The sequence below is a fragment of the Octopus bimaculoides genome, chromosome 18 (genome assembly GCF_046866305.1).
Source record: "Octopus bimaculoides isolate indiv1 chromosome 18, ASM4686630v1, whole genome shotgun sequence".
NCBI lineage: Eukaryota > Metazoa > Mollusca > Cephalopoda > Octopoda > Octopodidae > Octopus > Octopus bimaculoides.
The window spans coordinates 12,468,876-12,484,526 of record NC_142945.1 but is presented as its reverse complement, the minus strand read 5'-3'; the positions used below and the strand labels follow the sequence as shown (position 1 = coordinate 12,484,526).

At 35.8% G+C, this 15,651-nt stretch overlaps 2 protein-coding genes across 2 annotated transcripts in view; one reads left to right on the top strand and one right to left on the bottom strand.

The window, feature by feature from the left end:
• Positions 1-114: 114 nt before the first annotated feature.
• Positions 115-7,072, top strand: LOC106868652 (small ribosomal subunit protein eS27-like). The gene is made up of 4 exons (XM_014914018.3): positions 115-272; positions 1,227-1,335; positions 3,825-3,935; positions 6,980-7,072. Exons 1-4 carry the CDS (start codon positions 267-269, stop codon positions 7,006-7,008), a joined length of 255 nt encoding a protein of 84 aa, XP_014769504.1. The 5' UTR covers positions 115-266; the 3' UTR covers positions 7,009-7,072.
• A 2-nt stretch (positions 7,073-7,074) lies between these two features.
• LOC106868648 (uncharacterized) overlaps positions 7,075-15,651 on the bottom strand; it is a 33,669-nt gene continuing 25,092 nt past the window's right edge. Inside the window, exons 8-10 of the mRNA XM_089365782.1 lie at positions 13,614-14,139; positions 11,389-11,475; positions 7,075-8,049 (exon numbers count right to left, since the gene is read on the bottom strand). Of these exons, the coding sequence (XP_089221908.1) occupies positions 7,928-8,049; positions 11,389-11,475; positions 13,614-14,139 (735 nt within the window). The 3' untranslated portion in view covers positions 7,075-7,927. The remainder of the gene's footprint in view (positions 8,050-11,388; positions 11,476-13,613; positions 14,140-15,651) is intronic.

Sequence of the window (15,651 nt, the reverse complement as noted above, 5' to 3'; positions counted from 1 at the left end):
TTTCCCTCATAAACGATATTTATACATAGTTTTATAAATCTTTTAATGACGTATAATAAATAATAACACATTTAAAGTGGATTTTATCAATTAACATCAAGGGTTCAGCGTTTTACCTGCAAAAATAACTATTAATAAACTTTAATAATCTCCGATTGTGACAGCGTTTGAATACGACAATACGGCTTAGAATATGTCTGTGACTATGACTATATAATGTAAACCTGCCTCCGCTTCTTCCTTTTTGCATCGTTTGACAGAGCAGAATGCCGGTCAGTCATCAATTTCTTACTCTCGTTATTGCAAATCATTATCGATTTTTGTCTCAATAATGTTAATACACTGATTTTAGAATTAAATTTAATATCTAATGTCTGTTTACATGTATAAAAATCCACATTAAATTTAATTTCCTCTTTTAACAGTACTTCGTATCAACATTAAACTATCGATTATATTAATTCTTTCAATCATACAGTTCTGTCGATAATAAACCAATAATGATGTTCATTGTATATACAGTTCCTTTCGTCCTAGTAAAGTAATGGAATCTTAACCGGGGATATTCTTTTGCTAAACGTGTCGTTTTCAATTTATCATGTGTCTATGTATGTCAATGGGACCATGTTTAAATGTCAGCTTAATTTGAACCAGATGGAGTCTATGTGATCGTTTGATTTGTTATATTATATCCCAGCTAAACTCCCCACAAATCATTCCCTGCCACTGTCTTTGAAAAGGTTACATTAAATTAAACAGTCCCGTGTTACCTGCACAGGTAAAATACGAGATGGTCATGACTTGAAATGCTTCTGATCATAGGCCTGTTCGGTAAGGGCTTATTAAAATTTTGGTACAAGATTTTGTTCCTGGTGTGCAGAAAGCTGGGATGACCACAACAGGAACGCTCTTGCTCTCGATCAAAGCTAACCTGTAGCTCAACATAACGAGCTCAAACATAAATGTTTTGATAACAAACCTAGTGTTATCACTGATTTTATCTTGTTAGGTCTGTTTGATATAAATTTAATATTTATCAAGATTCTTTCATTGAAAGACATTTTCTTCTGCTGTAGACTTTCAGTCTTTTGAGAAGCAATATTTCCAAATATTTACATAAGAGTGAGGAGAGAAAAAAAAATACCTGCCTTTTAAGTATTTCTAAAAATAGACGTTGCCAATGTGTTAAATATTTTTATTTTATGTTTTCGTTTTTGTCATTGCAGCTCGCTAAAGATTTATTGCATCCTTCCTTAGAAAAGGAACGAAGGAAATGTAAGCTAAAAAGACTTGTACAGTCTCCAAACAGTTACTTTATGGATGTCAAATGCCCAGGTAAGTTAACTGCTTTCAAGTACCTTATTAACCTTTAACCTTATCTTAACAGCGGGTTTAATTAATGAAGCCATCTGTTGAAATGTTGAATGGAGATTGAAAAAATAGGAAACTTTCAAAGTCCATATTCTCAGTCTGTGATGGATCTTTTCCAGAATCAGGAATGAGTCGGTGCAGCATAGCTTTTTGTGCAGCTGGATATTCTTCCTATCTTAGCAACCTTCTAGTAAGAGCTGGTGTAATTTATCATACCACCAGCTCTAGAAATGTTGTCATCATCATTCTCATCTAACATCCGCTTAAGTATTCACACTATTAGCAACGGGTTTCCCCCCCCCCCCGGAAGCGTCTCTGCAGTGGTCTCATGAAGCTCCTTCTGGAATTCCTCATGAGAAGTGCGTAAGGGTGGCCATGTCTCAAGCTCGTGTGTGCTGGCACATCCATAGCGCTGCTTCTAAGTTATGTATTATACATGCAGTTTCCTTTTTTTTTTTTTTTATAAATAATACATGAGCATGTTATCAAAAATGAACTTCCACACATGCAGATATAGTTAAATAATATATTGACTGCCAACCTCCAGTCTGTTGTTAAGTTGGAGCCCTAGTCTGTCTATGAGTATAGCTTCCTTAATTCTTAGATTACCCAAATTTCTTTCATTGGCCTCAATTGTGATTGCTATGCTTTTGTCGGTGTTCCGGCATCTGTCTAGATGTTTTCTGAAGGAAACTGCACGTATAATACAAAACTTAGAAGCGGTGCTACGGATGTGCCAGCACACATGAACTTGTGACATGGCCACCCTCATGCACTTCTCATGAAGAATTCTGGAAGGAGCTTCGTGAGACCACTGCAGAGACACTTCCAGAAAAAACCCCAAAAAAACAATTATAGCAATGACTCGATCAATTCCTAGGGATATCTGAAGAAGGAATTTTTGTATTCCAAAATATTATATCAGACTATGGATGATTAAATTATAACAGTTATTATAGTGCATGCAATTCAAGACACGTGTGTGTGTGTGTGTATGTATGTAGAAACTCTGCCAAATTAGATTGGAGCCTGGTGTTGCCATCCGGTTTCACCAGTCCTCAGTCAAATCGTCCAACCCATGCTAGCATGGAAGGCGGACGTTAAACGATGATGATATATATATATATATATATATATATATATATATATATATATATATATATACATATATATATATATATATATATATATAGGCACATGAAGACACGTGACCTAGTTGTTAAGGTATTGCATTTATGATTTAGCAATCTTGGGTTCAATTCACGAACTGAGCTGCATGGCTGCATGTTGTGTTCTTGAGCAAAGCCCTTCATTTCATATTGTCCCAGTCCATTCAGTTATAAATGGATAAACCCTGCAACAGAAGGAATGTTGACCTGCTTGCCCAGCCAGCAGTGAGGTGGCATCATTCGAAAGCTAAAACAATGCAACGAACGTTGTGACCAGCAATATACAGGGTGTCCACAAGGTCTAGGTACATGGAGTAAATAAAATCATAGCATAAACAATTAAATATAAGAAATAATAATTTCTTGAACTATGTGTTAATCCCCATGTGGGTACATGGAGTAAATAAAATCATAGCATAAACAATTAACTATAAGAAATAATAATCTCTTAAAGTATGTGTTAATCCACATGTACCCAGACTTTGTGGACACCCTGTATAACAACATCTGATACTCTGGTTGGTCATGTGATATATATAGGCACTGACATGGTTGTATGGGTAAGAGGTTTGCTTCCCAACCATGTGGTTTTAGGTTCAGTCCTATTGCATGGCACCTTGGGTGTCTTCTGTAAAAACCCCAAGTTGACAAGAGCTTTGTGAGTGGATTTGTTTGATGGAAACTGACAGAAGCCTGTTGTATATGTGTGGGTTTGCAGTTGCTCATCTCGACATAGTGAATAGTTGCAAACAAGTGTCACCATCATACTAGCAATGTTATTCATTTTCAATCTCCCGTGTAAACATGTCTGATCATGGGAAATATTACTTTGCTTGGAAATAAGTGAGAGTTGGTGACAGGAAGGGCACTGAGCTATAGAAAATGTCTCGACGAATTCCTTCTCACCCATGCAAGCATAGAGAAGGGGACGTCAAAGTGATGATGATGGTTACCAAGTTAAGAGAAAGCAGTTTCAATTTTCAGGATATTTTAACCCTTTTGGCACTGAAACTAGCCATATCCGGCCAAAATATTCTTCCTGTCTTATGTTGAAACTGTCCAGGTCTGGTGTCTCACACCTATCCTACAATGTCATTCTAAAAATTAATAGTTACCTTATCAAAATCTCAGCTACAAGATAATGCATTGATTCAAAACAATTTGAATAAAAAAGCTTTACTTCTGACAGAATAATGCAAATGCTAAAGAGTTAAAAGTTTCACACACATACACACACATATATACCAAGTCAGTGCTTTTCATGCTATGTTTTGTATTTTTCAGGCTGTTATAAAATCACCACAGTATTCAGTCATGCTCAAACTGTTGTTTTATGTGTTGGATGTTCAACTGTATTATGTCAGCCCACAGGAGGCAAAGCCAGACTTACAGAAGGTAAGAAATGAACATGCCATTCATTTGATTATTTTTTCTTTTTTTTCCTTTCTGATTGACAGTGTCAATTTAACATTATACATAATTAAGAAATTTGCTTTGCAGCTATTTGGTTCTGCAATCATGCCTATTTCACAGCATCTTGTGTGAATATTTTCTACCATAGTCTAGGATTGACCTATGCCTCTTTTTTTTTTTTTTTGTAACAAGAACTGAATGAAAGCTCTTCATGTAAATGTGTGTGATATGTGTGCACCTTTTGGTTGAGTTGCCAGCATATTTTGCAGTGTTTCTTCCAACTCTGCGCTCAGAAATTCAAGTCCTGCCAAGATCAACTTTGCCTTTCAATGTTTCCAAGTCAATGAAAAAAACAGGGATCTAATCTAGGACAGTAGATTTGGTGGAACTGTTAGCGCATCAGACAAGATAATCTGTAGTATTTGTGCCAGCTCTTTATGTTCTGATGGCAATGCCTTTAATGACACTATTGCCAAGCTCTGTTGGCTCTAAAGGAAAGCTTGGCATGCTTATAGGCGCAGGCATGGCTATGTCGTAAGAAGTTTGCCTCCCAACCTCATGGTCCTGGGTTCAGCCCCAGTGTGGCACTTTTGAGCAAATGTCTTCTATGACCTCAGGCCCACCAAGGCTTTGTGAATGTATTTGGGAGACAGAAACTGAAAGAAGCCTGTTGTGTGTGTGTATATATATGTGTGTGCACACATGTCTTTGTGTCTTGTATTTGCCCCTCTTCATCACTTGACAACTGGTGTTGTTATGTTCCCATAACTTAACTGTAGTGGGGTCAATTTGACTAAAATTATTCAGGGTGGTGACCCAGCATGGCTGCAGTCTAATGATTGAAACAAAAGAAGGGATATCTACACAAATGTAACCCCCCACTGACTTTGTTTCCTTATGACTTTCAAAAAAATGGATGTTTTCAAGTGAAATTTTCTTCAAATGCCTTTCAGATTGTGTAGAATAAGGTTGCATCAGAGTTTAATGTGTAAAACAAAAATTGTTGGACAAGCACACATGCACAAAACATTCTGATGCACTTCACAATTCTTTTCAAAATTTCAAGTTTCGTTTTGTAAATATATGTGATATGTGTCATCATTGTTTAACGTCTGTCTTCCATGCATACATGGATAGGTTAGTTGACAGGAGCCAGCTAGGTAGAAAACTACCCTAGGCTACTGTGTTTGTTTTGGCAGAGTGGACTGACTGCGCTTTATGTGGCATCAGCACAGAGTGTACTGGGTACTTTTTACGTGGCACCAGGACTGTTATCAATTCTGCTGTAGTGGACAGATCTTCTTGAGAACAGCAAGATGCCAGACATCTTGGTCCATTGTCATCTCCTTTGTAAGGCTCAGTGTCTTCAGAGCAACCTTCAAATATTTGTCCTACCTAATTTGAAGAGAATTCTTTAACACCTTTGACTGTTGTAAATGCAATGAACATGTGATTGGCTCATTGAAGACTTGTAACTAATGACACTTATTGTTCTCAGGTTTATCATCGTCATTTTATTGTCCACATTTCCATGCTTGCATGGATTGGATAGAAATTGTTGAAACAGATTTTCTATGGCTGGATGTTCTTCCTGTCACCAACCCTCATCTGTTTCCAAATAAGCTAATATTTCCTCATGGCTAGACATGTTCTCACAAAGGACACTGCATGACAGCGACGTGTTTACAACTATGTTGCAATGTCAAGACAAGGAAACAGTATACACACACATGTATGCATACACACACACACACACACAACAAGCTTCTTTCAGTTTCTGTCCACAAAATTCACTCACAAGGCTTTGGCCAGCCCAGGGCTATAGTGCAGGACAATTACCTGAGATACTGTGCTAGCACCCCTGTTTATGTAGCTTGATAGTTCCTTGTTACTGCACCATGAGAGTATCTGCTATTAATTGCCTCCCCCCAAATGTTGATTTACAGACGATCAAATTGGACCATTATTTATATAAATCTCATCAGTTTCAGAGACCCTCTACTTCTAGGTGGTCTACAGTCATGACAGACCATAAGTTTCTGCATGTAGAAACTTCCTCATGTCCTTTCCAAAGGAGAGGCCTGGGCAAGGTTTATTTTGTGGAGGACTTGTAGCTTGCTCATGCATGCAAGTTTCCCTTCTCAATGCCACTGATGATGTCCAAGGGTAAAGCAAGGTGCAAAACACATTTTGGCAAAAATGTTTAGGTATTGTTAATTTGATGCTGACTTAGTGTAATGTTTCTTCCTTTCTATCTGTATGTTTATATTTCTACATGTGCATGTTTGTTTATCTCCAGTGCCAAGAAGTTATTGTAGTTACCAAAAAAAAAAGAAGTCCAGTGTCCAGTCAGCCATGCCAAATCGTCAGCACGTCCTTCCATGCTGACATGGGTTCAACGGCTTGACAGCTGACCAGGCTGCAGCATGTACCATACTTATGTGTCTGTCTTTGGCACGGTTTTTACAGCTGGATGCCCTTCCCAACACCAACCACTCTGCAGAGTGGGTTAAAAATACCTTTGGGCTCGTCTGGCCTTACTATAACTTACCAAGTTTCAATTTTCCCAGTGGTTGTCGTGCGACAGTGATTTTATCTTATAACCTTATAATTTTATGATGTAAAATGGTGGCAGATTGGCAGAACCATTAGAGAACTTTTTACATGGCACCATCACCAATTCTTTTTATGTGGCATGTAATTGCAAATGATGTATAAACAACGTAAGAGAATGAAGAAAATATTTTTGTTTGTTAGTCATGTCATACCTTATCATTTCTACTTAGTCACATGACAGTCTACATTTGATTGTTTCTCATTCACATTTTCCCCCTCTTGTGGTTCTTACTTACCTCACATCCTTCTTCCTGTTTTTGTTTCTCAGAAACACACATTTCGTATAGATCCATTTGACATTTATACTTTATGACCAGCCGATCATTCTCTTTTTCAACCATTTGTTCCTTTATTCCATATGGTTTTCATATTACCTAAACAAACCTTTTTTTTTTTTCCTTTATTTACAGGATGTTCATTCAGAAGAAAACAGTATTAAACTAATGGAGTGACTTGAACCTGTTTCTGTGGTTTAAAGTGAAATAAAGATTTCAAATGCTGTAGCTTATGTCTAATAGTTTTTATTTCAATGACTCAAGTTCTATGATACCACAAAAAATGTAAAGTTATTATCAATGCAATTTAAAATTATTCTTGATATTTAATGGAAAGGTCTGAGAGGTTTGAAATGTTCAGACTATTTACTTCATTCTTTGCATTTCTATATTATACTAATGTTTTCGTTCTATTCTTTGGTCATTTTCTATAAGATACAATATGAAACATGAGGTAAATAGTCCAGAAATCCCAAACTATTTCAGAAATAAATATGCATGAGAAAGTGTTTACTTTGACAAAGATAAAATTTAAATATTGATATAGACTGTGGAACATCCAGCTGACATAATTAATTTTTATGTTTGTTGATTGGATCTTTGCTGTTCTTGATTGAATCTCTCAGCTGGTAAATGTTACATTTTCATTTTAGTTTGTGTTTGATTTTGTATATTTTATTGAGGGTGATATCAAGAGAAGAAACAGTCAATGTAAGACTTGAATGTGACTGCTAGATTAGTTGTGTATCCACAGTTTTTAAGAAGCTAGGTTAGGAGATTGAGCTGTCATTGTGGTAAGCTGAGTGACTGCTTGCTTGTTGACTGGAAATAGTGTAATTTAGATGTAGAGGAAAAATGGCAGTAAAGGAATTTAAAAAGAAAATGAAGACTTAAATCCCCGCTTACAAAATTGGACAAGTATGGCGTTACTGTGTTGCAACAGTTTCATGTTTGGATTCTTAATGGAAATCTTCCATAATTTAAAAAAAATTATTGTTTTACCGAAATTTTCGAAAATGGAAGATTTATTAAATCCTGGATGTTATTTTCTTTCAGAAACTGAAATTATTTGAGATTCTATTCTCATTTGAGATTCTTTTCCACAATAATTTGTGGTTTGAAGTTGATTTCTTTTTTGGCTTCTTCAAACAGATTTTCAACATGGTCTTGTGGTGCACATCCAATTCTGAAGAAGGAAATTTCACCTGAAAAAGAAACATTCTTTTTAAGATATTTTTCATCAATAACTTGCTATTTCTTTTCTTATCAATCTATTATTGCAGATAATTTTTTTTCATTAATTTTCCCTAGCTATCAAGACTTAAATATTGCTAATGTAGAGTTATTTGCCTTGGTTACAACGCTGACACAATCATTGAGTTTACATTTGCTTTTTTCTTTGTATGGATTAGATGAGACTTCTTTGGTCAGATCCTCTTCTTGATGCCAACCCTTGTTTTCAAAGAAGGTACTTTATTCTATTTGTCTTAGCACATCAATCTGCCAAGCTGCTCAACATTGTTCATGGGTGGCATAAATGTCACTGCTGTTAAGCAGTGTCCATGCAAAGACAAAGTCACACACACACACACGTGTGTGTGTCTGTGTGTATTTGTATATGCACATGCAAATATGATAGGTGATAGGTATCTGTACAGTTTTCATCTACAAAATTTCAAGGTATTTGACAACCTGAGGTTGTACAAGATGTTACCAAGATGGAATCAAACTTGAAAATCACATACTAACAAACTTCTTGACCATACAGCTATTATCATCATCATCATTTAACGTATTTTTTGTGCTAGCATGGGTTGAACAGTTTGACAGGATCCAACAAGCTGCAGAGCTGCATCAGACCACAATGTCAGCTTTGGCATGATTTCTATGGCTGGATGCCCTTCCTAACACCAACCCCTTTATAGAGTGTACTGGTTGCTTTTTTTTCTTTTTGTCGTTGTGACACTGGTACAAGTGAGTTATGGTTAGTCCACATAACTCTGTAAGGCGCATAGGGCTAGTTTTCTGGTTTCTCTGGTGTATATATTTCTCCTTAGGCAAGATGCTGATGTGTTGCAGGATTACTCATTTTTGCCAGTTGATGGACCGGAGCAATGTGAAATGAAGTGCTTTGCTCAAGAATACGTATCACCCAGTCCAGGAATAGTAACCACAATCTTATGATCATGAGTCCAACACCCAAACCACTAAATCAATGCACCTCCACCTTAAGCTATACCTATAATCAATTTTGAAATCATGACTATATGGTCTGTAGTCCAGCTTCATTGAATAAATTTTAAAAAATTAACCCACCTCATTGAATGACTTGGAATAATAGCACATTTTTTTCCAGGTCATTTGTGGAATTAAAATGGACACCATCATTTTATGTCCGTTTACGTTACTGGCATGAGTTGGGTGGATTACCATGGTTGAACAGGTATTTCTAAGAATTTCATATTCATAACCTTTCAGAAGGTGTTTTATTCTATTTTTGCTTTAATCATGATGAGAAAGAAGTGTTCCAGGAAATGTTTTGGACTTGAGAGAAACTGGTCTTCTGAAAATCACTAGGTCTGGTGAAGCAATTAAAGAAATTACTCACAAATGTAACACTTGTCTTTAAGACTGGTCATAAAATGAAAGTCGTCCACCTACTCTGTTTTGTTAAACTGACCCAAATAGGGAAGAAAACTGCCTCTGATTAAAGGCAATATTTATCTTCAAACCTTCAGATGGATGGGCTGATCAGGGTGTCAGAAAACTCCTTAATCCTGGTACTATGTACTACCAGGGGCCATAAAGTTTGTCCTCAACAACTTAGTTCACAGTAAATACTACAGTAATATAGTTCCAATTAGCAATAATTGCATTTGCTTGTAATGTTGAATTTAATTCCTCCTACAGATTTTGCCAGAACGCATATTAGGGCTTCATTGGTCTCGTTTATTCCCATTCAATCACGGTCTGCAATTTTATGAGAAAATAGCCCCTGTTTTTTCTTTTATGTCTGATATATTACAAATAATGACTTGCTGTTTAATAAGTACAATAGTGTCAAAAATATGTTGATTGTTAATTTAATTTTTTCATCTCGGGGATTGAACTTTGCTTGGCAGCACAATGGTGTGACCAAGTATTTGTTAGAATAGGAACCAAAGGTTGTCAATTTAGAAAATGGAAGCCAGGTGCTAATCAGACCATATTGAATGACATTAGTTAAATACAATATCACATTAAACATGTTGCTTTGACAAGGGATGTGGGAAGCCTCTCTGTGGTTGCATAACCTGGAAGAGATAGCAGCCAAATCTCTCAGTTCATGTCCTATCATAATTAAAAAAAAAACAACACAATAAAAAATTTCTTTGGTCAATACAATCTGTGGTATTGATTTCAAATTTTGGCTCAAGGGAGGGAGAAGTCAATGACATTGATCCCAGTTTCCAATTGGTGCTTATTTTATTGATCCTGGAATTTTCAGAAAATTTTTGCAAAATTTGTTCTATACATGGGAATTCTTAAGATTATGCAAAAAAAAAAAAAAATTGGGGGGGGGGGATTCAAGGGCGATTTAGCTGGTATTTTCAGCACATCCCATGATCACCCGATACCTTCCTTGTTTCTTTGTCATTTTGATGTTTTTCTATATTTTTCTCCCCATAAACACATTTAATGGAATAATAATGCACTCAAGGGCGGTCCACTGCTATTATCTAAGCAAAAAATTCGAACTGCCTGTGTTTTAAACTGACTTTAAAAAAAAATGAATAAGACTATTTTACTTGTTTCAGTCATTTGACTGTGGCCATGCTGGTGCACTGCCTTTAGTCAAGCAAATCGACCCCAGGACTTATTCTTTTGTAAGCCTAGTACTTATTCTATCGGTCTCTTTTGCTGAACTGCTAAGTTACAGGGACGTAAACACACCAGCATCGGTTGTCAAGTGATGTTGGGGGGACAAACATATACTCACACACTATATATATATATACAATGGGCTTCTTTCAGTTTCCCTCTACCAAATCCACTCCTAAGGCTTTGGTTAGCCTGAGGCTATAGTAGAAGACATTTGCCCAAGGTGAAAATTTTAGGATTATAGGTAGTGGGGTTAAAAATTAAAAAAAATTTTTTTTCTGAATTGTATGAATTCCCATGTGTAGATCCTAAATACACAAACATTTTCTGAAAATTCCAAAAAGTAAATAAGTTATGAGGGATTATATGGGGTACTTAAACCAGAATTTCGCCTGCACTACTAAAGACAAAAAAAAAAAAAATCATGGATAATTTTTCGTTAGGCATGTCATTCAGAAGGTCCAACAGGCTGCAGGTTGCCTACAACTGTAGTACATGTTCACTCAGCCTACTAAAGATAAGACAAATTATCCTCAGATTACACCCCACAGCCTTGGAAATGAAGAGCACATTGAATAATGTAGACCTGAATGCTCTCTGGGGAAAAAAACCATTTATATAACAAGATTGTCATCAATGGCTTAAGATTAAATAGTAACAAGATTCTGAACGCAGTTATTTACCTTTGTTGATATTTACACAGTTTACAACTGTTGACGGAGCAGTTTCTCGAGATTCTCCATCACAGATCATTCCATCAATCTTGTGGCCTGTATAAATGATAAGGCATGCAAGGTGATTATATTGATATTTTGGCAAAGTCGTCAAATATATATGTAAACAATGGTCTCTGGTATATAAAAAACAAACAAAACAATATGCTGGTTTCTCCTGGGTGTCTATAAAATTCATTAGTATGGCATGTATTTTGTTTTATCTTTTACTTGTTTCAGTCATTAGACTGAGGCCATGCTGGGGCACCACCTTGAGGAATTTTAGTCGAACTATTCGACCCAAGTACGGATCTGCTCAATTTAGCGCACAAATTAAAAAAAATATTTTTAACTAAACAGTTTGAAACTTCATATGCTGGCGAAATGTCTCACACAGAAGACGGTTTACTTTGAACTTTTTAGAAGTTATTTCGTGTTAAAGTTGTTGTATTTGTGTAATTTCAACCAATCGACGACGTGTATTCGGTTGAAGAAATCTACTGCTGTTTGCAATAGTAATCGAAGAGAAACAACTTCCGGGTCATCTCTACTAAATGTCACCACTCTGTTCTATACATATGTCGAGCGAAGACGATGCCACCTTTATCCTTTCTAATCAGCACCATGCATTCCTTACTCTTTCCCTCCCTTCTACACTAGCAACCAGCAAGCGAACTTGTCACTGCCACTACAATTACTGTATTTTCCGGTGTATAAGCCGCTATTTGTTTTGTTTTATCTTCATGTTTTGATAACGAAGACTTTTATATTGATGAAATGTGTTTGTTGTTGATTATGGTAATATAAAATCATGACAATAACAATACATTTCATAGTTGTAAAATAAAGCATTTTGAAACTACATACACGTCAACAACAAAAAGGTTAACTGAGGACTCGTAGCTCTATAGGTCTTTTAAACACTGGTGTGCATTACTTGTAGATAAAATACCGATGTCGGGCAAACGAATAAATATATGTAAATAATATTTCTTCCTTCTTGGTGTTGATTTTTCAATGTATACTGGTTACTCTGGCGTGAGAACAAAAAAAAAAAAAAAGAAAGCGTGCAATATACAACACAGGCAGTACACAAAAGATAAAATAGAACAGAGTGGTGACATTTAGTAGAGATGACCTGGAGGTTGTTCCCCTTCGTTTACTATCACAAGCAGCAGTAGCTTTCTTCAACTGAATACACGTCATTGATTGGTTGAAATTGCCCAAATACGATGACTTTAACATGAAATAACTTCTAAAATATGAAATTTTGTCAAAAATGTTCAAAATAAACCGTGTTCTGCACGAGACATTCCACCAGTATATGAAGTTTCAAACTGTTTAGTTAAAAAAAATTAATAAAAAAATCTGTGAACCAAATTGAATAGATCCCCGACTACTTATTTTCATTTAAAGCCTGGTACTTATTCTGTCGGGTCTCTTTTGCCGAACCGCTACGTTAGGGGACATAAACACATCAACACCGGTTATCAAGCGGTGGTGGGGGAAAACATACACACACACACACACACGACAGGCTTCTTTCAGTTTCCATCTACCAAATCCACACACAAGCCTTTGGTTTTCCCAAAGCTATAGTAGAAGACATTTGCCCAGTGGGGCAGTTCAGTGGGACTGAACCTGGAAGCATGTGGTTGCGAAGTAAACTCCTTACCACACAGTCACACATGCACCTATATAGAATTATACTATAAAACACAATCTTGATAATCGTAAGCTCTCTCGTTTGCTCATAAATTATTTACACATGTGTTGGATTCCTGAATATTTAAAAAAAAAAAAATGTTTGGCATAGCTCCACAAGTGGGTGAAAGTAAAGAATACGTACACCCACTGTATAGGGTTAGGGTTTTTGTTAGTCGAAAATGGGTGGTGTATGTATTCTTTACCTCCGCACCACGTGTGCCATCCTAACTTTGTTTCCTCATAACTTTCTGAAAAATGGAGATTTTTCTTTTCACAAATTCCGATATAATCGGAATCTACACCATTTGAGGCATGTATGGAGAAACTTTGATTTAAAAAATTTCCATTTTTCTGAAAGATATGGGGAAATAAAATCTGTGAGTGTGTGGGGAGATATTTCTGTAGGTAGGGAGACACTTGTGTACACGTATATATCTATAAAACAGAACTAAAGTAAAATTTAATAACGAAATAAAATTGAAACCAACCTAGACTTTCAAGAACCATATCATGATGTATACTGTCTTCTCCGCCACTTGGGTTAGCCGAACTCAAAGCGACGGGACCCGTCAGTTGTGTGAGATAAGCCAAAATCGAAGAGTCAGGAATCCGAATACAAACACTTTCTTTGTTTCCAATATACTCCGTGGCATCACCAAGACCTAGATTTAGCAACCATTCGCCTTTTGGTACCACACAACTTATTTTACCAGGATAGCACAAGCGCATAAAAGCCCAAAGAAGATCGCAGAAATCGGGTTTCGCTTCCTCCAGTTGCTTTAGATTTGACAAACAAATGCAAATTGGTTTTTCAGACGGTCGTTCTTTGACTGTGTAGATGTTTTTAATAGAATTTGGTAACTTGCAAGAAGCTGCTAGTGCATATACTGTATCGGTTGGTACACCGACTATTCCTCCATCAGTTAATATTTTGGCGGCTTTTAGTATAGCAGAAGTTCGTTTTGAGGTAAATGTTGGACATAACTTGGTTAATCTAACCGGTGGTTGGCTAGCCTATAATGAAAATGGAATATTTTATCAGTAATAAAAAAAATATCAAATACAGCAAAATTCACTTAGATATGCTATTAACATTTTTTTTGAGTTAAAGCCCAAAATTACGAGAATACGCGATACGAAACTAGATTATCACGATTTAGAATCTTTATAGGCCTAGCATAGGTCACATTCAAATGTGTGTGCTAGAGAGAAAGAGTAAATATAAGTTTATATTGGACATGAAAAGTTTTTAAAAGTAACTCGAAACGTGACAGTCAAGATGTATATTAAGTGATCTTATTAAGGGGGCTTTCTATCCAGACAGTGTTTACAACCATACTAAGCATATTGATATACAACAATAAACTGACTTGTATTGAGTTTCAAATGAAATGTAACAGTTGGCAAAATCGATTGTGTTAAGTTCAAACGACTGAACGATCGCAGGTTCGTATTACAACACAAGTGTAAGACAGCGTATTATCAAAAAATCAACTCTCAGTGACCCAGTTCATAATATTAAAGTAGTTAATAACAAGGAACCATAGTTTACTGTCATAATTAGTTGGACACTATACTTGAGTGTTTGGATAACGTGTGTACTCGACGAGAGGTTTTTAATCCTCCAGTGACAATTAGGAGGCAAGAGGAAATTACACCAGTATGTACGATATAGAGAGGAAATCTGTGGCTTCAACGATTCACTACATTAAAATCTATTTTATGACTTGAATAGACTGAATTGATCATCATTTTATTGAACTATTCAACCAAGTGATACTTTTCTACATGTAGTGACGTACACAAGTGCGTACTTATATATATGGGTGATTGAGCCTGAAGCTTTAATTCCTCACGAAATTATCACGCTATATCTACTATGTTAAAGTCCTATTTAACACTTTGTCATGTGTATGGCATGTGATACACAGAATGTATTTCCCTGGTTTCCATGCATCATGCATGATACATAATCCAATTTTCTTTTCAACAACTAGAATAACTTGGGACTTATAAAAAAAGAAAGCTTTATATTACTCAGAACACATGAAGCAAGGGTTAACAAAACGCCTGAAAACAAGCATGGACGTTGGGACAAACTTATGAAAATGCTTTGGACAAGAAAGAGTTAAAAATCCAACAAACTCATTTTGATATGATTGCTTTCGGTAGATGTTGGCATTTTAATAACAAATTTAAACAAACCACTGTGCGTTAAGTACATTTCTGAAGGAAGGATTAAGAAATATCTTTTTCATAACGGGATACATTTCCAGATTTGTGTGTGCGTATGTCTATGTGTGTGTGTGTGTATATATATATATATATATATATATATATATATATTATATATATATATATATTATATATATATATATATATATAATATATATATATAATTATAACATCTGGTAATTAGTCATATATTAATATATTAATTAATATCGATTAATTATCAGGGGGCCAGCACATTTAAAGAATCAAAGAGATTCAGAAGTATTATCTGCAATCTCAGGGGATTAAGGT

Bases quoted from the DNA above. Each gene is read 5' to 3' on its own strand.
- LOC106868652 (XM_014914018.3), top strand. The intron at 1,336-3,824 runs GTAAGTTAACTG...TGTATTTTTCAG, and splicing joins TATGGATGTCAAATGCCCAG to GCTGTTATAAAATCACCACA. The intron at 3,936-6,979 runs GTAAGAAATGAA...CTTTATTTACAG, and splicing joins CAAAGCCAGACTTACAGAAG to GATGTTCATTCAGAAGAAAA.